The sequence below is a fragment of the Heterodontus francisci genome, chromosome 25 (assembly GCF_036365525.1).
Source record: "Heterodontus francisci isolate sHetFra1 chromosome 25, sHetFra1.hap1, whole genome shotgun sequence".
Taxonomy (NCBI): domain Eukaryota; kingdom Metazoa; phylum Chordata; class Chondrichthyes; order Heterodontiformes; family Heterodontidae; genus Heterodontus; species Heterodontus francisci.
Window position 1 is genome coordinate 34795383 of NC_090395.1, and position 23214 is coordinate 34818596.

General features: G+C 41.7%; 1 protein-coding gene across 2 annotated transcripts in view; it reads right to left on the reverse strand.

Annotated features, from left to right (window-relative positions):
- Positions 1 to 468: 468 nt before the first annotated feature.
- The window catches only part of ilrun (inflammation and lipid regulator with UBA-like and NBR1-like domains), a 100609-nt gene continuing 77863 nt past the window's right edge, over positions 469 to 23214 (reverse strand). The window contains exon 4 of one of the 2 annotated variants that reach the window (XM_068057071.1): positions 469 to 677. In XM_068057071.1, coding sequence (XP_067913172.1) covers positions 552 to 677 — 126 coding nt within the window. In that variant the 3' untranslated portion in view covers positions 469 to 551. The remainder of the gene's footprint in view (positions 678 to 23214) is intronic. The other variant, XM_068057065.1, reaches the window with a different exon arrangement.

Genomic DNA, 23214 nt, shown 5'->3' on the forward strand with positions numbered 1-23214 from the left:
CTTAGGATGGCTCTGCATTGTTTCAGCACAGTACGTAAATGCTATATCCAACTTCCAGTCTATTTTGCATTTCTTGCCACTTTTACCTCATGCTATTTACCTCATTTATCTGTCTCTTCCCCATCTTCACTTCTTTTTATGTCTGTCCACTACTATTCCTCTTGTCCACTACTGCCTTCACACCCTCCTTTCTGATCTGCTACTCCTACTCTCCCCTTTCTCCTCCACACTCTCCCATTACAACTTTCCTCCTCCTCTTCAACACCTACTTCCCTTCCTCACTCTCATTCTTATCCTTCTCTTCTGTCGCTCTCTTCATAATTGAGCCCACACAATCTTAGACCGCCATACAAATGGCATGTAGAGCACAATTGATAGGCCATACAAGAACTCTTTATTCCATGTTTTTTGCTCTTGAAGGCTTCATGCAGCTTATGATACAGAAATGAGCAAGACAGTGTTGGTTGATGATGCTTTAATCCTAATACTTTTTGCCAAGCTGGTGTAGGATCCATGTTTGTGTCTGTGACAAATTCAGCCAAGCTGTTGCGCTAAATGTTTAGTGCTTCCAAAGATTTGCAATCTACATCGCTTGGTGCACTTTTGAGTTCGTCCTCCAGAGCAACATCAGCACCCTGAGAATAGGTCACATCCATGGTCTTGCAGCTCGGTTGGATCTATATTTAGAGAAAACAAAGTAAACTGCCATTAAATTTCTTGAAATTCTTCAAGATACAGATAACCTAAAACCAAGAGTTTAAGCAATATTATGCAGTAAACAAGCACTCCTGACAGGACATGGTGCCAAGAAAATAAAGGCATGAGTGGAGTGATCTTAATAAGGGTGTAAGAGGAATATATAGGTTTCCAATAAAAAGTCTACCAAGCACATTTATCCCACTCCAGTTACTTCACATTAGACATGGCTGCATGGTTTTGATAGCTGTAAGGATTCAAAGTGAAATAAAGTGTGAGCAGTCTCAAACCAGGCCCCCGTGGATACAAGTCCACAGCAAAAGAACACTCCAAGTTACGACCTCTGAGAACCAATGCAAGAAATTGAAGTGGCACGTAATTACTTGCAAAGGACATTATTGAGATGAGGGGTGCATGGTGCTGTCACATTTCAGGATTCTTTAACCATTTTTTCATAGGAAAGAACTTGATATTTATTTTAAAATCATCTTTTAAGCTAAAACTTGCTTTTAAGGGGTTAATTTATCAGGAGAGCTCGATGCTGGGATGCAATTTCAAAAGGTGAAAAGTGATTGATATGCTAATTGAAAGTTGTTTTTCTCTTCCAGAAATAAATTATTAAATGACTCGTTAGCTTGTCTGGGTATTGTACTGGGAAAGCCTTTGGTTTCTGTTGGCCTGGCAGCTGATAGAAAAGGTGAACATGCCTCAAAACAGAGAAGCTTTTCAAAACTGAACATAGACCTCAAAAACAGAGTCATGGAGCTAAATGCTGTAAGAAGGTTAAAAAAAAACAGGAGGCTACAGCGAGATAAGTGTGCCCTGGGTTGTAGGACAGAAAACAGGAGAGTTGGTATGTAAGTCAAGCAAGGTGACTCACCAAAGTGACACTGCACACATTATTATATTGGATGATGATAAATTACTCTGTGCATTATGTGTGGAATAAAACCACAATGATTCAAAACATGCAAAATTAACAGGTCAATTGCATAGATATTGGGGAAATACACATACAGAAGTGAAAGATTCACTCCATATTATAAAACAGATATAAGATTGACTCACTCAGACTACTTACTGGAACAGCTGACATCACTGAGCACAAGAAGGTACCTGCAGCAAATCTAAATTTGTAGTGTACACCATATACAAGACGCACTGCAGCAACTCGCCAAGCCTCCTTCAAAACCACAACGTCGAACACCTAGAAGAACAAGGGCAGCAGACACATGGGAACACCACCACTTGCAAGCTCCCCTCCAATCCACACACCATCCTGACTTGGAACTATATCGCTGTTCCTTCACTGTCACTGGTCAAAAACCTGGGACTCCCTTCCTAACAGCACAGTGGGTGTACCTACATCAGATGGACTTTAGCGGTTCAAGAAGGAGGCTCACCACCACCTTCCCAAAGGCAATTAGGGATTGTCAACACATTCTGACCTTGCCAGCAATGCTCACATACCATTAAAGAATAAAAAACCTAGGGTTCTTTGTTGTTCATGCTGCATCTGACCATGGAATATTTGATGGTATCAAAATTGAATTATTTTAGCCCCCATCACTAATTGAAAATTTAACAGAGAAAATATAAAGAATTCAATTAAAGTTCAAAATCTGCCAGAGACAAATAAAGAATAATTTCCCATCCAAAACAACAATTTCCATTTATATGATGCCTTTAGCATCCCAAGGCACTGCAAAGCTGCGTAATCAGACAAAAATCAACAATGAGCTGCAGTAGATATTGGGATGGGTGACTAAAAGTTTGGTTAAAGAGGTGGACATTACAGCAGAGAAGGAAGTGGACAAGTGTAGAAAGGGAATTCCAGAGCTCAGTGCTTAGGTGGGTAAAGGCACAGTTGCTAAATGATGGGGCAGAGACTGCAGTGTGCAGGTGGCTATAGTTGGAGGAACACAGATTCTTCAGGGATTGTAGAACAGAAAAGGAGGCCTGTTGGTGGAAGGGGTGTTGGGAGGGGAATGTGTGGTTACAAAGAGATTTAAATATAAGGGTGAGAAATTTAGTCTTGAGCCATTGGAGGGCTGGGAGCCAATACAGGTCAGCGAGCATAAGAGTGATGAGCGAGTGGAACTTGCAGCAGGATAGGATACAGGCAGCTGAGTTTTTTTCTCATTTATTTGTTCATGGGATGTGGGCAACGCTGGCTAGGCCAACATTTATTGCCCATCCCTAATTGCCCTCGAGAAGGTGGTGGTGAGCTGCCTTCTTGAACCACTGCAGTCCATGTGGGGTAGGTACACCAACTGTGGTGTTCGGAAGGGAGTTCCAGGATTTCGACCCAGTGATGGTGACGAAACAGCTATACAGTTCCAAGTCAGGATGATGTGTGGCTTGGAGGGGAACTTGCAGCTGGTGGTATTCCTATGCAACTGTTGCCCTTGCCCTTCTAGGTGGTAGAGGTCACGGGTTTGGAAGCTGCTGTCAAAGGATCCGTGGTGCGTTGCTGCAGTGCATCTTGTATATGGTACACACTGTTACCACTGTGCGTTGGCGGTGGAGGGAGTGAATGGTTGTGGATTGGGTGCTAATCAAGCAGGCTGCTTTGTCGTGGATGGTTTTAAGCTTCTTGAGTGTTGTTGGAGCTGTACCCATCCAGGCAAGTGGAGAGTATTCCATCACACTCGTGACTTGTGCGTTGTAGATGGTGGCCAGGCTTTGGGGAGCCAGATGAGTTACTCGCCACAGGATTCCTAGCCTCTCACCTGCTCTTGTAGCCACGGTATTTATATGGCCACTCCAGTTCAGTTTGTCGTCAATGGTAACCCCCAGGATTTTGATAGTGGGTGTTGCAGTGATTGTGATGCCATTGAATGTCAAGGGGTGATGGTTAGATTTTCTATTGTTGGAGATGGTCATTGCCTGGCCCTTGTGCTAGGTATGACTCCAACGAGCTGAGTTTTTCCCCCTAATTCCCATGACTCCAGTTTTGCTAGGGCTCCTTGATACCATACTCAAGTCAGATACTGCCTTGATGTCAAGGGCAGTCACTCTCATCTCATCTCTTGAGTTCAGCTCTTTTGTCCACGTTTGAACCAATGCTGTAATGAGGTCAGGAGCTGAGTGGCCCTGGTGGAACCGAAATTGAGCGTCACGGAGCAGGTTATTACTAAGCAAGTGCCGCTTGATAGCAGGGTCAATGACACCTTCCACCTTTACTGATGATTGAGAGTAGACTGATGGGGAAGTAATTGGCCGGGTTGGACTTGTCCTGCTTTTTGTGTATAGGACATACCTGGGCAATTTTCCACATTTCTGGGTAGATACCAGTGTTGTAGCTGTATTGGAAAAGCTTGGCTCGGGGCACAGCAAGTTCAGGAGCACAGGTCTTCAGTACTATTGCTATTTGGATGAGCTGATGTTCATGAATGGAAGTTCATGAAGGGCCAGCGGGGAGGACGTTAGAATAGTTGCGTTTAGAGGTGAAAAGGCATAGTTATAAATGGGTATTTTGACAGCAAGTTAGCAAAACCTGAGGTTTCATAAATAATGTAACACTTTTATAATTATAGGTAACATATAATTTGATAGAAAACAGATGCCTGGAAATGTATGATGACCATATAATGCACTCAACGTTTGGCTATTAAAACTCAAAAGCTAAAGCAATTTGTGAAAGAGATCAAAACAAATTGGATGGTGCAAATGATGATTAGGAAAGAGACGCTTCATCTCTGGGACCAAGATTCAGATTCAGCCGAGTGTGATGAGATAGAACTCTACTTTCTTTCACAACTGTGTGGTTCTTGCATTAACTGCAGTCCCTCAAGCATGCAGATCTTTATTACTAAATTGCCAATCTTACTCAAAGGCCACAATGATAACTGGTGTACACAAATGTCAAATTCACACTATTGCAGTTGGAATTTCACCTCTGAGTTGATACAGCAGAACAGAGGAAGCTTTAATCTGCATGCAGCCAATGCTAGAAATATCTGATGCTGACATTAGGTGGTCAACATGGAAAAGTGTTGCCAAGCCAAATATCCCTGTCCTTTGATTTGGAAGCAGAATCCAAAAACTCAACAACTCTATTTTTGCTCCACTTTTCAATTTAACAGTTGCAATCATAGGTCAGATTTTCTATTGCCTTCACTAAAACCATCAATATGAGAAGTTTAATTGGAAAATAAAAGGTACAGTCATGCCAATGTTACTGAAAAATACCCTAGGATAATAAATCAATAGAGGTCATATGTTAATGACTAAAGATGATCAATGTGATTAGACATTAAAAACTTTGTACTGCATCTTTATGTATGGATATTAGGAAGGCTTCTGTCTTCAGGCAATTACCATATCAAGTAACTGATTCACTTCAGATATTTAAAGTAATAACCCCCATCACCAAGAACATTTATAAGAGTTTAGTTACCCTTCATTAAATGATAATGCTTTCCAGCTGACAAGAAACAAAGACAGGGTTAATATTTCATTGAATGGTTACAGCATAGGAGGCAGCCATTTGGCCCATCATGCCCATTCTGGCTATCTGCAAGAGCAACTCAGCTGGTGCCATTCCTCAGCCCTTTCCAGAAGCCCTACAAATTTCTCTCTCTTCAGGTGCTTATCCAATTCCCTTTAGAAAGCCACAATTCAATCTGCCTCCACCACACTCTCAGGCACTGCGATCCAGATCCTAACCACTTGCTGTGTGAAAATGTCGCTTCTTTTGCCAACCACCTGAAATTTGAGTGAGTGTTCTGCTGAGAAAGTTATGAGATTCCATATCCTGATACACTTTCAGTATGAGATTTATTAACTCCACCTCATGAAAAATAAGCATCTTCATCACCCACATACCACTAAAATTTGCTTACTGCATTCAGGGTAGTTTGGCACTACACTGTTCGCCTGACACACCCAATTACTGTGCTGTGCCAGGCTTGCTTGACTTGATGGGATTCTACGTGCAGATGTACAGCAAATAAATTATGTTTCCGTGACAACAGTATGATTTCTCTAAAGCTCCCACCAGTGATGGAAAGTTTTCAAATGACAACAGGCTCCTGTTAAAAAGGGAATGACATTTTTTCTGTTGGCTCATATAGGTTGGCTTTGCCCTAGAACTACCAAAATGCACACTCTTTTCTTTTGGGCCTCCTTATCTCGAGAGACAATGGATACGCGCCTGGAGGTGGTCAGTGGTTTGTGAAGCAGCGCCTGGAGTGGCTATAAAGGCCAATTCTGGAGTGACAGGCTCTTCCACAGGTGCTGCAGAGAAATTTGTTTGTTGGGGCTGTTGCACAGTTGGCTCTCCCCTTGCGCCTCTGTCTTTTTTCCTGCCAACTACTAAGTCTCTTCGACTCGCCACAATTTAGCCCTGTCTTTATGGCTGCCCGCCAGCTCTGGCGAATGCTGGCAACTGACTCCCACGACTTGTGATCAATGTCACACGATTTCATGTCGCGTTTGCAGACGTCTTTATAACGGAGACATGGACGGCCGGTGGGTCTGATACCAGTGGCGAGCTCGCTGTACAATGTGTCTTTGGGGATCCTGCCATCTTCCATGCGGCTCACATGGCCAAGCCATCTCAAGCGCCGCTGACTCAGTAGTGTGTATAAGCTGGGGATGTTGGCCGCTTCAAGGACTTCTGTGTTGGAGATATAGTCCTGCCACCTGATGCCAAGTATTCTCCGAAGGCAGCGAAGATGGAATGAATTGAGACGTCGCTCTTGGCTGGCATACGTTGTCCAGGCCTCGCTGCCGTAGAGCAAGGTACTGAGGACACAGGCCTGATACACTCGGACTTTTGTGTTCCGTGTCAGTGCGCCATTTTCCCACACTCTCTTGGCCAGTCTGAACATAGCAGTGGAAGCCTTACCCATGCGCTTGTTGATTTCTGCATCTAGAGACAGGTTACTGGTGATAGTTGAGCCTAGGTAGGTGAACTCTTGAACCACTTCCAGAGCGTGGTCGCCAATATTGATGGATGGAGCATTTCTGACATCCTGCCCCATGATGTTCGTTTTCTTGAGGCTGATGGTTAGGCCAAATTCATTGCAGGCAGACGCAAACCTGTCGATGAGACTCTGCAGGCATTCTTCAGTGTGAGATGTTAAAGCAGCATCGTCAGCAAAGAGGAGTTCTCTGATGAGGACTTTCCGTACTTTGGACTTCGCTCTTAGACGGGCAAGGTTGAACAACCTGCCCCCTGATCTTGTGTGGAGGAAAATTCCTTCTTCAGAGGATTTGAACGCATGTGAAAGCAGCAGGGAGAAGAAAATCCCAAAAAGTGTGGGTGCGAGAACACAGCCCTGTTTCACACCACTCAGGATAGGAAAGGGCTCTGATGAGGAGCCACCATGTTGAATTGTGCCTTTCATATTGTCATGGAATGAGGTGATGATACTTAGTAGCTTTGGTGGACATCCGATCTTTTCTAGTAGTCTGAAGAGACCACGTCTGCTGACGAGGTCAAAGGCTTTGGTGAGATCAATGAAAGCAATGTAGAGGGGCATCTGTTGTTCACGGCATTTCTCCTGTATCTGACGAAGGGAGAACAGCATGTCAATAGTCGATCTCTCTGCACGAAAGCCACACTGTGCCTCAGGGTAGACGCGCTCGGCCAGCTTCTGGAGCCTGTTCAGAGCGACTCGAGCAAAGACTTTCCCCACTATGCTGAGCAGGGAGATTCCACGGTAGTTGTTGCAGTCACCGCGGTCACCTTTGTTTTTATAGAGGGTGATGATGTTGGCATCGCGCATGTCCTGGGGTACTGCTCCCTCGTCCCAGCACAGGCATAGCAGTTCATGTAGTGCTGAGAGTATAGCAGGCTTGGCACTCTTGATTATTTCAGGGGTAATGCTGTCCTTCCCAGGGGCTTTTCCGCTGGCTAGGGAATCAATGGCATCACTGAGTTCCGATTTGGTTGGCTGTATGTCCAGCTCATCCATGACTGGTAGAGGCTGGGCTGCATTGAGGGCAGTCTCAGTGACAGCATTCTCCCTGGAGTACAGTTCTAGGTAGTGCTCAACCCAGCGGTCCATCTGTTTGCGTTGGTCAGTGATTATGTCCCCCGATTTAGATTTGAGGGGGGTGATCTTCTTGATGGTTGGCCCAAGAGCTCTCTTCATGCCATCATACATTCCTCTGATGTTTCCGGTGTCTGAGGCCAGCTGAATATGACTGCATAGGTGTTGCCAGTAGTCGTTTGCGCAACGCCTAGCTGTTCTTTGTGCAGTACTTCTGGCTGCTTTAAGTGCTGCGGATGTTAAATCGCTGGGGGCTTTCTTGTAGTTCAAAAGTGCAATGCGCTTAGCGGCTATGACAGGTTCCAGCTCTTCATTATGAGATTGAAACCAGTCTGCATTTCTCTTCGCACTTTTGCCGTAGGTGGTCAAAGCTGACTCATAGATGGCGTCTCTGATGTGGGCCCACTTGGTCTCAGCATCCCCTGTGGGAGTGTTTTGAAGGGCTGTTACAAGTGAATTTAGAAATTTTTGTAACAGCTGTGGGTGAGAAATTCTGCTCGTGTTGATGCGCGGGTGGCCCTTCTGCTTGGAATGATGCAACTTCTTTGGTCTGAGTCTAACCTTGCTGCACACCAGGGAGTGGTCGGTGTCGCAGTCCGCACTGTGGAAGCTGCGTGTGATTTGAACACTGTTTAAGGCGGCTCGCCTTGTGACAATGAGGTCTAGCTGGTGCCAACGACGTGATCTTGGGTGCCTCCATGAAACCTGGTGACAGGGTTTAGTGTGAAAGAACGAGTTGGTGATGCAGAGGTTATGATAGGTACACAACTCAAGCAGTCTCTGCCCGTTCTCATTCATCCTTCCAACGCCATAGCGCCCAAGGCAGGAGGGCCATGAGTCATGGTCGGCCCCAACACTCACACCCATTAAATATACATCAGAGACAGACAATGGCTTTGTTGGAGGCTGGTGACGTAGATTTCAGATGCTTACTTCACAGTTCAGCAACTTCTAGGCTGGAGACCGAAATATAATTGCCAAGCCCATCTGTGAAAATTATCCAGTCTTGTCAAGTTATCAAAATACCCATTTGAGACACTCATGGAGATTTTAAATCTCGCTGCCGATTCTTCGTTCTCAAATTTTGCAGTTTCTGATCAGTGTTACGAAGTCTTTTTTCCTCTCGAGCAAGGTCACAAGCAAGCGAGACTTGCATATATATAGCACCTTTCACAATCGCAGGATGCCCCAAAGTGCTTTACAGCTAATGATGTACTTTTTGAAGTGGTCACTGTTGTAATGTAGGAAACATCCAGGCAATTTTCACACAGCAAGATCCCACAACAGCAATGTGATAATGATCAGATAATGTTTCTGTGATGTTGATTGAAGATAAATATTGACCAAAACACCAGGGATAAGGTTCCTGATCTTCTTTGAAATAGTGCCATGGGATCTTTTACGTCCACCTTAGAAAGCAGATGGGGCCTCTGTTTAATGTCTCATCTGAAAGACGGCACCACCAACAGTGCAGCACTCCTTCCGTACTGCAGTCAGCCTAGATTTTTGTGCTCAAGTCTCTGGAGTGGGATGTAAATCCATAATCTTCTGACTCAGAGACTGCTCAACTTGTCCTGAAGACAGTAACCCATCCAGGAACAGAATTCTGCAAATATCAGCAGTCCTTTGGTACCTCTTCCACATGGCCATTCCCTACATGTGAATTGATCTGAGTAGGAGTGGGAACTGTAGCTAATTGGTTTTTTTTCCAGCCCAGGTACTGCTGCAATGAATTATAGAAAACTCTGACTGCTACAGCTGAGATCAGTTAACACAAATCACATGTAGCTCCCTTCCGAGATTGGTTGGCCCAGTACAAATGGATGGTGCACTTGCTTATTGAGCTATCAAGCAGTATAGTTGTAATATTTCTAATACACAACACATGCTAAAATATCACTTTTTATTCATTCGCGGGATGTGAGCATTGCTGGCTAGACCAGCATTCATTGCCCATCCCTAATGGCCGCTGAGGTGGTGGTGAGCTACCTTCTTGAACTGCTGCAATCCTTGGGGTGTAGGTAAACAACAATACTGTTAGGAAAGGAGTTCCAGGATTTTGACCCAGTGACAGTGAAGGAACGGTGATATAGTTTCAAGTCAGGATGGTCTGTGGCTTGGAGGGAAACTTGCAGTTGCTGATGTTCCCATGCATCTACTGCCCTTGTCCTTCTAGGTGGTAGAGGTTTCGGGTTTAGAAGGTGCTGTTGAAGGAGCCTTGGTGAGTTGCTGTAGTGCATCTTGTAGATGATACACATTGCTGCCAATGTGCATCGGTGGTGGAGGGAATGAATGTTGAGGGTGGTCAATGGAGTGCCAATCAAGCGGGCTGCTTTGCCCTGGATCGTGTCGAGCTTCTTGAGTGTTGTTGGAGCTGCACCCATCCAGGCAAGTGGAGAGTATTCCATCACACTCGTGCCTCGTAGGATGGTGGACATGCATTGGGGAAACAGGAGGTGCGTTACTCATTGCAGAATGCCCAGCCTCTGACATGCTCTTGTAGCCACAACAGTTATGTGGCTGGTCAAGTTCAGTTTCTGGTCAATGGCAACCCCCAGGATGTTGATAGGGGAATTCAGTGATGGTAATGTCATTGAACATCAAGGGGAGATGGTTAGATTCTGTCTTGTTTGAGATTGTCATTGCCTGGCACTTAACTGGTAAGTAACATTTGCGCCACACATCAGCCCAAGCCTGGATGTTGGCCAGGCCTTGCTGCATATGGACGTGGGCTGCTTCAGTATCTGAGGAGTCACAAATGGTAGTGAACATTGTGCAATCATCAGCGAACATCCCCATTTCTGACATTATGATGGAGGGAAGGTCATTGATGAAGCAGCTGAAGATGGTTGGACCAAGGACAGTAACCTAAAGAACTCCTACAGTGATCTCCTGGAGCTGAGATGATTGAATTCCAACAACCAGAACCATCTGCCTTTATGCTAGGTATGACTCCAACCAGCAGAAAGTTTTTCCCGATTCCCATTGACTCCAGTTTTGCTCAGGCTCCTTGATGCCATACTCTGTCAAATGCTGCCTTGATGTCAAGGGCAGTCATCTCACCTCGCCTCTGGAGTTCAGCTCTTTTGTCCATGTTTGGACCAAGGCTGTCGTGAGGTCAGGAGCTGAGTACACTGATAATGATAGATAATTATAATCTTCATAATCATTGCAATTATCATCACAACTGTTAATTCTTAAATGTATATGTCATCATGCAACCGATACCTTGGCTGATCATCACAATGACATCCAGCACATGGGGGAAAAATATCATAAACCTCCACCTCCACCAAGCATGGCTTATTAAAACATAACTAAATTGGTTAGACCACACTAGGAGTACTATGGGCAGTTCTGGTCTCCATATTACAAAAAAGATATAAAGCACTGGTATAGGTGCAAAAAAACATTTACAAGGATGATACCAGAACTGAGAGGTTAAAACCATCAGTAAAAAAATAAACAAGTTGTGACTCCTTTCTCTGGAAAAAGAGAAGGCTAAGCAGTGACTTCATGGGGATCTTGGAAGTAATTAAATAGTTAGATATAAAGATGCATCCACTTCTTCTTTGGTGTTCTGCCTTTTTGCCCCATTCTTAGAACTGCCTGTCTATAGCCCTCGAGATACTCGTATTGTCCTTCCTTCACCATATCTAGCATTGCTCATCTCCTCCTTCCTCGTTGTCATTTACCCTCCATTCTACCTTCAATCACTGTTTTCAGTAGGCCTGCATGTCTGATGACATGACTAATCCAGTTCTTTTTCTTTCTTCTGATGGTTTCAATGATGGAACCACTCTCTTTGACCCTTCTGAGCACTTCATGGTTTGTCACCCTCACTAACCAGCTGATTTTCAACATTCGTCTCCAGAACCACATCTCACATGCTTCGAAGTACTTGATGTCTGCCTTGCACAGAGTCCATGTCTCCGTATAGCAGCACACTCCATATAACTGTTTTTAAGATTCTCACTTTCAAGTTGATGCTCAGCCCCTTGGTTAACTCCTCCTTTCGTCTATTGAATGCACTTTTTGCCAATGCAATTCTCGATCTTAGCTCTTGCGTGCATTTCCCATCTTCTGTCAGTATGGTACCAAGGTATTTGAACTCCAACACCTGTTCCAGTTGTCCATTTACGATAACGTCTATCTCTGATGTTTTTCCCCACTTTCATCACTTTTGGCTTTTTGGTGTTATGAACATATGAATTAGGAGCAGGAGTAGGCCACTCAGCCCTTCAACCCTGCTCTACCATTCAATAAGTTCATGGCAAAACCGATTACTCCACATTTCCACCTACCGCTGATAACCTTCCACCACCCAGTTTAAGGAATCCATCATCCGTTGAAAGCCTTCCATTGCACTAGTCATCGACTAGCCATAAATATAAGATAGTCACCAATAAATCCAATAAAGAATTCAAGAGAAACTTTTTTTGTTAAACTCAAGAGTGTGGTTAGGAAGTGGAACTTGCCACCATATGGAGTAGTACAGGTCAGGGGTTCACAAACCTTTTGCTTCTAAGCCCCCCTGCCAAGTTATAAAAATTCCACAAACCCCCTGTAACACAGCTTTATTTAAAAACACAAAAAGAATGGCCCCATCTCATGGTAAAAACCAGAAGCAAATTTTCACACAGCAAGATCCCACAACAGAAAATAAGTTGGATCAGCATATAGGATGTGCACCTAAGCTCCAGGCTCACTTTTTTTAAAAAATTTGTTCATGGTACGTGACCATCACGCACAAGGCCAGCATTTGTTGCCCATCCTTAATTGTCCTTAAGTTGATGGTAGTAAGCCGCTTTCTTGAACTGCTACAGTCCATGTAGTGTAGGTACACCCACAGTGCTGTTGGGAGGAAGTTCCAGGAATCTGATCCAGTGACAGTGAAGGAACAGCGATACAGTTCCAGTCAGGATGGTGTGTGGCTTGGAGAACCTGCAGGTGGTAGTGTTCCCATGTGTCTGCTGCCCTTGTTCTTCTAGGTGGTAGAGATCACGGGATTGGAAGATGCTGGCACATTCTTCAGTGCATCTTATCGATAATACACACAGCTGCATCTGTTTTGGGGTTGAGGTGATTGGCCTGCAACAACTACATCCATCTTCCCTCGTGCTTGGTATGATTCTGACCAGTGGAGAATTCTACACCCCCCTGCACCCGATCCCCATTGACTTCAATTTTGCTAGGGCTCCGAATGTGCAGGGAATGAATGTTTAAGGTGGTGGACAGGGTGCCAATCAGGGGGGCTGCTTTGTCCTGAATGGTGTTGAGCCGTGAGTGTTGTTGACGTTGCACCCATTACTCTCTTCAGAATTCCCAATCTCTGACCGGCTGTTTTTTTAATTTTTTTTTATTTTAGAGATACAGCACTGAAACAGGCCCTTCGGCCCACCGAGTCTGTGCCGACCATCAACCACCCATTTATACTAACTTTACAGTAATCCCATATTCCCTACCATCTACCTACACTAGGGGCAATTTATAATGGCCAATTTACCTATCACCTGCAAGTCTTTGGCGGTGGGAAGAAACCGGAGCACCCGGCGAAAACCCATGCGGTCACAGGGAGAACTTGCAAACTCCACACAGGCAGTACCCAGAATTGAACCCGGGTCCCTGGAACTGTGAGGCCGCGGTGCTAACCACTGCGCCACTGCATTTACACGGCTGGCAATCTCCTAGAAAATTGATGGTGAGGGATTCAGCAATGATTAAGCCGTCAAATATTAAGGGAACATGGTTATTTAGTTATTTGTTGAAGATGATCATCGTCTGGCACAAGTGTTACTTGCCACTGAATGTTGTCCAAGTCTTGCTGAATGTGGGCATGGACTGCTTCAGTATCTGAGGAACTGTGAAGGGACTGAGCACTGTGCAATCAGCAGAGAACATCCTCATTTCTGATCTTATAATGAAGGGAAGGTCATTGCTGAAGCAGCTGAAGATGGTGCTCTGAGGAACTCCTGCAGCAATGTCCTGGGGCTGAGGTGATTGGCCTTCAACAACCACAACCATTCTAACCACCCCCAAACCGATTTCCATTGACTTCAATTTTGCTAGAGCTCCTTAATGCCACACTAGGTCAAACACTGCCTTGATATCAAGGTCAGCCACACTCACCTCGAGAATTCAATTTTCATGGTCACTTGCACCTTGCCTGAGTGATGTACTGGGACTCATTCACAGCATCGCAAGCTCTCAGTGACAGCAGACAGTTTGGTCAGCCCCCTTTGTTATGCTTGATTCTGTAAACAGCTGCGACAGACAAGCAGCAGTCAGCCGAATCAAGAAAGGTAAAGTAAACCAGACATGCACAGACACTGGTTAATTCTTGGCCTATTTAGCTGAAAAATCAGGCATCAAAATTCACTAACTTTTTGCTATGCTTACCAGAGCACACACTGCATGGCCTCCCAAGAAAAGAACCTGCTGCCAACCATCATTACTGGATCTCCTCTCTTCTAACATCAGTGCCAGCAGTGGCCCCACATCAACCCAACGTTAACAGTGCACTGAATTAAACTTTTTTTGGAGGTGGGATAAGAAAGTATATAGCCAATTTCGAGCTCTCAATCAGTTATAAACAGGGCATCACTGACATCAGTAGTGATCAACCTTGCACTTTTTGTTTTGACGACCCTGCTCAAAGAAAGGGATTTTTAAAAAGATTATATTCTTGAAAGATGCTAATTTGACAAAGGCATGCTTTATTTACCACCAAGTGTTTTTTTTAAAAAAAGCTTCCTCTTATGTTTGTGTGTGTAATATGCAACATATATTCCAAAGTATAGTGTACATGCTAGAATTCTAATTGTTTTGAAATTAATGTTTGAATCTCTTTCCACAAATGAGGAAACTTCTTGTGGACCCTTGGGAGCATAAAGACCAGCATCGGCCTGTGCTGTAAAATACCATGTACTTGGTAAATAATTTCAAGGTCGCAATCTCACTATGGGATTCAGCTGACGGATATAACCTGACAATTATAGCATCCGCTGAACTCAACGCAACTACCATTTTATGATTACTCCCAATTATTGCAGATAGGGCGGCACAGTGGTTAGCACCGCAGCCTCACAGCTCCAGCAACCCAGGTTCAATTCTGGGTACTGCCTGTGTGGAGTTTGCAAGTTCTCCCTGTGTCTGCGTGGGTTTTCTCCGGGTGCTCCGGTTTCCTCCCACAAGCCAAAAGACTTGCAGGTTGGTAGGTAAATTGGCCATTATAAATTGCCCCTAGTATAGGTAGGTGGTAGGGAAATATAGGGACAGGTGGGGATGTGATAGGAATATGGGATTAGTGTAGGATTAGTATAAATGGGTGGTTGATGGTCGGCACAGACTCGGTGGGCCGAAGGGCCTGTTTCAGTGCTGTATCTCTAAAACTAAAACTAAAAAACTAAATGACTAAGCACAACAGGTGTCAATATCAAACAAAAAGAAAACTGCCTTTAAGGTTGACATTCACTATGGAATACTGAAATTGAATATGTGACAACAGGACAAAGTGTCAGTAGAATCAATGTTTGAAGTTTCTGACACCATTTAAATCCAGAACAAAATCCAAAAATCCTTTTTGCACAAATTTTCTTTGCTAATTAAACTAGATGCTCAATCCATAAATCCTCTAAATTTTCAAATATTAATTCCAAGTTTGCTTATTTTTATCTATCGCTAAAAGAATCCAACTCAAAAACAAATGTAAAATCAGGTGTCAAGCTAAATTTTAAACAGGCAGCCAAATTGGATAATAAAGACATAACAGGAAATGAAACATTTCAAATATTCCCTTAAATAAAAAAGTGTGTTAGAGATCTTTTCTTTTCCAAAAGACTGTCCAAATGTGATCTGGAAGTGTTATCCTACCAGTAATATCACACTTATAAAATACTTGATTATTTTCCTCATTTGTGAAAAAGATTCAAACTTAATTGCAAAACGATTAGAAATCTAGCATGTACACCATGCTTTGCATTAAATGCTGCATATTATACACACACACACAAAACTCTTTTTAAAAAAGAACACCTAGCGGCAATTAAAGCATGCCTTTGTCAAATCAGTCCTTTTAAGATCAGATATATCTATCTATCTCCTGTTTAATCACCATTAAAATATTACTGCTTCACATCTATGCCCAATATTATAAATACTAGATTAAGGGACTGGATGACAAGATAAACTACAAAAGTCTTTTTCACCTCTGGGATTTCAAATCCAGTCAACTCATGGGAAAGTTTCTTCATCATGTGATAGCTTTAACGTTTGCAGGTGAAGTCAATCACCAGTTGCAACCCAGCTCAAAGTCAGTGAAAGGCCACCACCCATAATTCTACACTAATTTGCAATCTAATCGAATCCAATGTACCATAGATGTGGCGAACGGCAATACCACACTGGTGCAATAACAGCAGTCCTTGGAGGTAAAATTAAATCAGGAGCTTAATTCTGCATCCAGCTAATACCTAATCTGGCAACACTTGGTGCTGGAACTGCCTGGATAGACAGATAAAGCAAGTGTCTGCTCACAATGCCAATAACTCTTAGCACAGTGAAAAATAACATTTGTCCCATTTTACTTGGGGGACGGGACAAAATATTAACACACGGACAAGGTTATTGCAGTTGATAATTGCACCAGGCGTCTTTTGTGATGATCTGACGATAGTCATACAAGAAAATAGCTGGTGGCCACATCACTGTTAATGTATCTAGAGTTCAGCTGCACATGACCAAGAATTTCTATGCCAATTGCTGCATTTAGTGTAACTTCAATGACATTTCCTTTACTGGAAATACTGGATAAAAATATTTTGCTCCTCACTTGGATTTTATTCTTTTCAGAGACTTCAACGGCTGCTTTAATCTGAAATAAAATATGTGGTAGAAAGACTACCAGAGAAAAAGGACAAATTGAGGAGGGGACTTTTAAACAAAGGTAACCACCAAATATATTTTAATTAATCAGCCCAACAGCTTTATGTATCCTGTATTGTGTGGTGAATTTAACAGCGCTGTAGCTGTACACTGACAAATCGGGTTTTCAGGTTTACTCAAAATATGCAAAGTAGCAGCTTATTTTCTCTTAGACCATCACAGTAAATTCCTTCTACTGATTTGGACTGTGGGAAGAAAAATCTCTTAGAATCTCACTGAAGGACCACAAAACATCTAAACACAACAATTGTTTTACAGTTAATAAGTCATGTATTAAACTCCTTGGCTCCTGCTGTGTAGAGTTTTCCTGATTTTGGCAAAACTTCTTTCTCTTGGTTCTCTATTAAATGCCATAGATTTACAGTTATTCTTTCCTGAACACTTCAAAAACTGTTATGGTGTCTTAATTCAAAGCCAAAGTCCTAAAATATAGAAGGAATTAAGTTGTGCATCCAAGTATAATTAATTTGAATGTTGCAAAGTTAGAGGATATTTTTCAGAAAATTGTTTCACTTTTAAGAAATAGAGCAATTCAATCTAACTTAAAATGAAATTTTAATGTTGATGTGACTTTAAAAATTCAAGGTGGAGGTCATACTGTTCCATAACAAAATGAATTAAAGGTTATTTTCAACCACCCTTTCTGATATAAAAAAATGTAATGAAACTTGATGGAATGTTAGAGTACTATTCATTTGACTCTTGTTCACAAATGCTTTTACATGCCAAATACCTTTGAATGTCTTTTGCATCAATAGGCACCTCTCTTCCTAATACCTCTCACCTTCTTTTGAGCAATACAAATGTAAATAAAATTCAGTAAATTAAAACTCCAGCTTTCACAACAGTACAAGGATCTACCTCCCAGGCCATGTATATTTTGCTTATTGTAATACCTTATCCTCTACCCACAATTAGGAGGACAAAATGTTTCATAGGAAACCTACAGGCAGGAAATTGCAAGACTTAGAAAAGAGACAAAGCAGGAAATATTTTTTAAATACAATTCAATTGATAAAGAAAACAGTATGCAAGTTATAAATATATATGAAACTTGAACATGATTTGCAAAATGCATTTTCTTGGCAGTTGTGTATACTTGTATTTAATCATTTTATTTGGAAAGTCAATTCTAATGAAAAAGTTGCATGAAAGAAAGCATTCTACATTTATTTCAATAAAATATTTTGTACAGTTACATTATACCTAAAACCATTAACAAAACACAAAGGTCAGATGTCTCCTGCAAGGAAAATTTGAGTCAACTAATGAGTCAAAACAAGTTGCTCCATCATATTTTGTTGTGATTTGTTAACTAGACAGAAAGATTAGTAAAATGGTGGACTGGACAAAAATATGGCAAATGGAATTCAATATCAGTAAATGTGAAGTGTTCTCATTTTGTTTACAAATGTAGCAGCAATAATTATAATTTGAGAAGGCTAGGTGATGTGGAAGATCACAGGAATTAGGAGGTTCAGATTTACAGGAATTTAAAAGCAGCACCATAAACTAAGCATTTGGCAAAGTCCAACCCACATGGAAATCCAGGACACAAATGGCGCATGATTAAAAAAAAAGTTGGACTAAAGCAACAGGAAATAGAACACTAACAAAAAATGTAGTGTCAGAGTGATCAAAGTAGAGTAGTCAAGTACTGCAGGGGTCAGTGCTTAGTTCTATGTTATTTAAGTAAACTGGATGAAAAATAAAAAAACTTAATTAAATTTGCAAACAGAAAACCATGAAGAATAGTGGAGGCAGAAAATTTGAAGAGGGATTTATAGCAACTGCCACAATTGGTTACGTAAATAAAATTCAGCACTAACAAATGCATTACATATTTATTGTAAGGGAACAGAATTCAGAGGGAAACGGAGAAAGGGACTGGGAATAACAGGGGGTTCATTTTCAGTGTTGAGACAATGTTAAAAAAATTCACAAAAGCATAGTCATAAAAGTATACCAGAAATTACTGTCCAAGTCTAGAGAGAGTATGCAGAGACTTCCTAATGGATTGCTCCAATCATAAAAAACATCGAGTACTGGAGCTAAACATGTTTTTAAAAAAGAAAATCCCAATTCTGCTTACCTTTATTATTCTCCCTTACTTTTTGTTCGACTTAATCTTACTTGTATTTTTTCCAGCCTTTTAAAGATAATTCAGGAGCATTTGCATACTTGGTTTATTCTCTCTTCTCACTAACATCTATTTTGGAATGTTGAACCAACTCTTCTTAAAAAAGTTTAAAATTTGTTTTTTGTTGGCCAGTTGGAATCCCAAACACTGAAAACTGACATAGCCGATCGTAGATATGGCCAACTCAAAATGACAAAACTTCATGTGTCAAAGCTTGAAAAATATGGGGGTAGTGGGCCTTTAAAAAAAAAATAGATAATACTCAGACAAGCAAGATTATTAAAAGGGAGACAATATCTAGAGTTATGGACTTGGATGAGAATGTAGTCAGAGTTCAAAGGAGTGAGCTTTCATTTTATGTAATGGTCAGATATGTCAGTTGATAATAATGTCACATGTTCCACATGTATGCTAGTGCTTTGAAGAATTCCACCCAGTGGAATCTGTGTTCGATCTCAGAAGAAGCAGTTGGTGGAAGAAACCAGGTCTTTGTGATCTTTTCTGAAAGTTAGTATTCAAAGAATTGGATCCAAATATTAATAATATGGTGCATAGCCCAAAACTCACTGCCTGGATAAATGAAAAACAAAAATATAGTGCAAGGAATTCAAGTGCACACAAAATCACAGGTTCAAAAGATGCATGTGTGAAGTTTATGAAGATGAGATTAAAATTCAGCAATTGTTTTTCATGTCCTTTCCAAGAATCTCAAAACCATAAGATAACATCCTCTGGACATTGATGATTATGAACTGCAACAGCTAAATAAAGTTGTAATTAATAATCAAGTTGAAGGAAATACTATGCAGATGTGGAATCAGCTGTAAAACAGTGGGTACACTTTAGGTCAGTTTGTCCTGCAGCTGAATATTTCTATGTCAAAAAAAACAGTCAGCAGATAAACTAGTAAATCGCCTCTTTGAAATTAAGTGAAGGCTTTTGCTGTTCTTTAGATTGATGTATATCACGTCGAAGTACAGAATAAATAAGATCAAGTCTCCAAGGAAGAGAGATCCATCTTCTTGTAGTCTGGATAGAACAAGGCCAACAGCACTATATTGTCCCTGTGGCCAACTCCCAAAACACTTTAACTCCAAGAACCTTTGATCTGTTTCATGACCGATTAATTTTGGGTATGTATACAACTTTTTCCATCAATAGTTTAAGCTGTCTTTGTCTATGCTTAAAAGACGGAAGTTTGGTGGGCCAGTAATAAAATACAATTAAAAGCTTGTTTTCGTGGACTCATCAGGCCTGCTTTCTAACTCTACACAGAAATGAAACTAGCTTCACAGATGAGGGTTACTTGATAAGAAAAAGACAGACCTGATCCAAAAGAAACCATTTCTTTAAAGCAAGGAAGCTTTTGAGAATGTCATCGTATCTTAATTTGACAATATGAGGCGTCACAAATTTTTAAAAATTATTTTTCACGAGATGTGAGCATCGCTGGCAAGGCCAGCATTTGCTGCCCATCCCTAATTGCCTTTAAGAAGGTGGCGGTGAGTTACCGCCTTGAACTGCTGCAGTCCATCTGATGTAGGTACACCCACAGTGCTAATAGGGAGCTCCAGGATTTTGACCCAGTGACAGTGAAGGAACAGTGATATAGTTCCAAGTCAAGATGGTGTGTGGCTTGGAGGGGAACTTGCAGGTCTAGTGTTCCCATGCGTTTGCTGCCCTTGTCCCTCTAGGTGGTAGAGTTAGTGGGTTTGGAAGGTGCTGATAAAGGAGGCTTGGTGAGTTGCTGCAATACATCTTATGGATGGTGCACACTGCTGTCACTGTGCACCAGTATTAGATGGGGTGCCAATCAACTGGCTTTATCCTGAATGGTGTTGAGCTTCTTGAGTGTTGGAGCTGCACTCATCCAGGCAAGTGTAAAGTATTCCATCACAATTCTGACTTATGCCTAGTAGATGCTGGATAGGCTTTGGGGAGTCAGGAGCTGAATGACTCATCACAGAATTCCCAGCCTCTGACCTGCTCTTGTGCCCACACTATTTATATGGTTGGTCCAGTTAAGTTTCTGGTCAATGGCAACCCCCAGGACTTCAACAAATGTCATCTGCTCCTCACTGGTGATGAGGCCAGAAATAGAGTTCTAAAGAGCCCTAAACAACTTGGCTTCTTCCGACTACCTTCCTTTTCTAAACTTACATCTAGTGTACAACTCCCAAAATTTAATACAGTTCATGTCAAAAGTAAACCACAACTACCTTCTGTTCAACTTAAGCAAGTCAATCTTTGGAAAACATTCTATACATCCTTAACACTCCAGAAGGCAGTGTTGGCTGCCCAGTGCCAGGGTTCAGTACATCTGCTGAGGGCTGGACAGACAGTACAAACTTACGGGAAGGGGGTGGGGGGTTCGGGTGAAGGGAGATTTAGAAATCCAAAGAGAAGCATCAAGGTATCGGAACAGTATAGCATTTGGGTAAAGGCAAGCAGAATGGGACAGGGTCAGAGAGTTTAACAAAAATTGCACAACAAATGAGGTCATTGCAGGGAATAGAAGTAAAAAAAAAAATGAAACTAAAGGTCTTAAGTCAGATGAGCTAGTGGCACAAATAGAGGTAAATGATTTCGATCTAATCCCCATTAGAGACTTGGTTATACGGTGATCAAGGTTGGGAATTAAATATTCCAGGGTACACATTTCAGAACGACAGATAGAATGGCAAAGGAGGAGGGATAACCCTGATAGTAAAGGGTGACATAAGCACATTCATGAGAAAGAATCTGGCCTCAGAAGATCATGAAGTAGAATCAGTATAGGTGGAAATTAGGATGAGCAAGCATCAGAAAACACTGGTAGGAGTAGTTTATAGGCCCCTTAACAGTAGTTGTACCATTGGACAAAGCATTAAACAAGAAATTATTGGAGCTTGTAACAAAGTCAATGTAATAATTGTGGGGACTTTAATCTTCTTATAGACGGAGATAATGAAATTGGCAAGCGTAGTCTAGAAGATGAGTTTGTAGAATGTTTTCAGGACAGTTTCTTGGAGCAATATGTTGTGAAACAGACCAGGGATAAAACTATCTTAGATGTAGTATTTTGTAATGAAGCAGAGTTAACTAGTAATGTCATATTAAAAGATCCACTGGGAAATAATGATAATACCATTGCAGTCCATGTTAAGTTTGTAAGTGCCATACTCCAATCACAAACAAGAATCTTAAACTTCAATAAAGCCAATTACGTAAGTATAAGGGAAGAACTGGCTAAGGTAAATTGGGTAAACAGTCTAAAAGGTATGACAGTAAATGAACAGTGGGAAACCTTTAAAGAAAGAATTCAAAATGTTCAACAAAAATACATTCCTTTTAAAACAAAAACTCAGCAAGACCCATCAGTGGCTTACTCAGGACGTTAAGAACAGTATTACATTAAAAGAAGAGGGGTACAATGTGGCAAAAAAGAGTAAAGTCAGAGGATTAGGAGTGTTTTAGAAACCAGCAAAAGGCCACCAAAAAGTTGATTTAAATAAAAGGAAGAGAGAGTAAACTAGCCAGTAATATAAAAATGGATTGCAAGAGCTTCTATAGGATATCAAAAGACATGAGCTAAAGTAAACGTTGGTCTCTTAGAAGCAGAAACAGGAGAAATTATCATGGGGAATGAAAATGGCAGAGGCATTGAACAAATATTTTGTGTCTGTCTTCACAGTGGAAGACACGAGTTTCATACCAGAAATAGATGGTAATCTAGGGGCTAAAGAGTGACGGAAAGGAGGGAGAGAGAAAACAGCAAACTACAGGCCAGTTAGCCTAATATCAGTTATTGGGAAAATACTGGAATCTATTAGTAAGGAAGTCTTAGCAACACTTAGAAAAGCACAGTTTGATTCGAACAAGTGAACATGGTTTTACTAAAGGGAAATCCTGTTTGACAAATTTATTTTGAGTTTTTTGAGAATGTAACTAGTAGGGTGGATAAAGGGGAGCCAGTAGATGTAGTATACCTGGATTTCCAAAAGGCATTCAATAATGTGCCACACAGAAGGCTAATAGGCAAGATAAGGGCTCATGGAGTTGGGGTAATATATTAGTATGGATAGAGGATTGGTTAACAGACAGGAAACAAAGAGTGGGCATATTCAAAGTTGGCAGGCAGTAAATAGTGAGTGCTGCAAGGATCAGTGTAAATAGCTGAGACCCCAGCAATCTATATTAATGACTTAGATGAAGAAACAGAGAGTAGTGTACCTAAGTTTGCTGATGATATGGTTACCGTCAAGTGAGGAGAGGTCAAAGGGCTTACCTCTTTTCCCTCTCCTTGTTTGACTACAACAGATTTAATTCATTCTTAAAGCGGATATACTGGCAGTTCAGTAGGTGTTAGATTACTTACTTGTTCTGATCATAACAAGAACCAATCGAACAGGTTTTCTTCAGCTAAGTAAGAAAGAGATGAACTTTATTGTA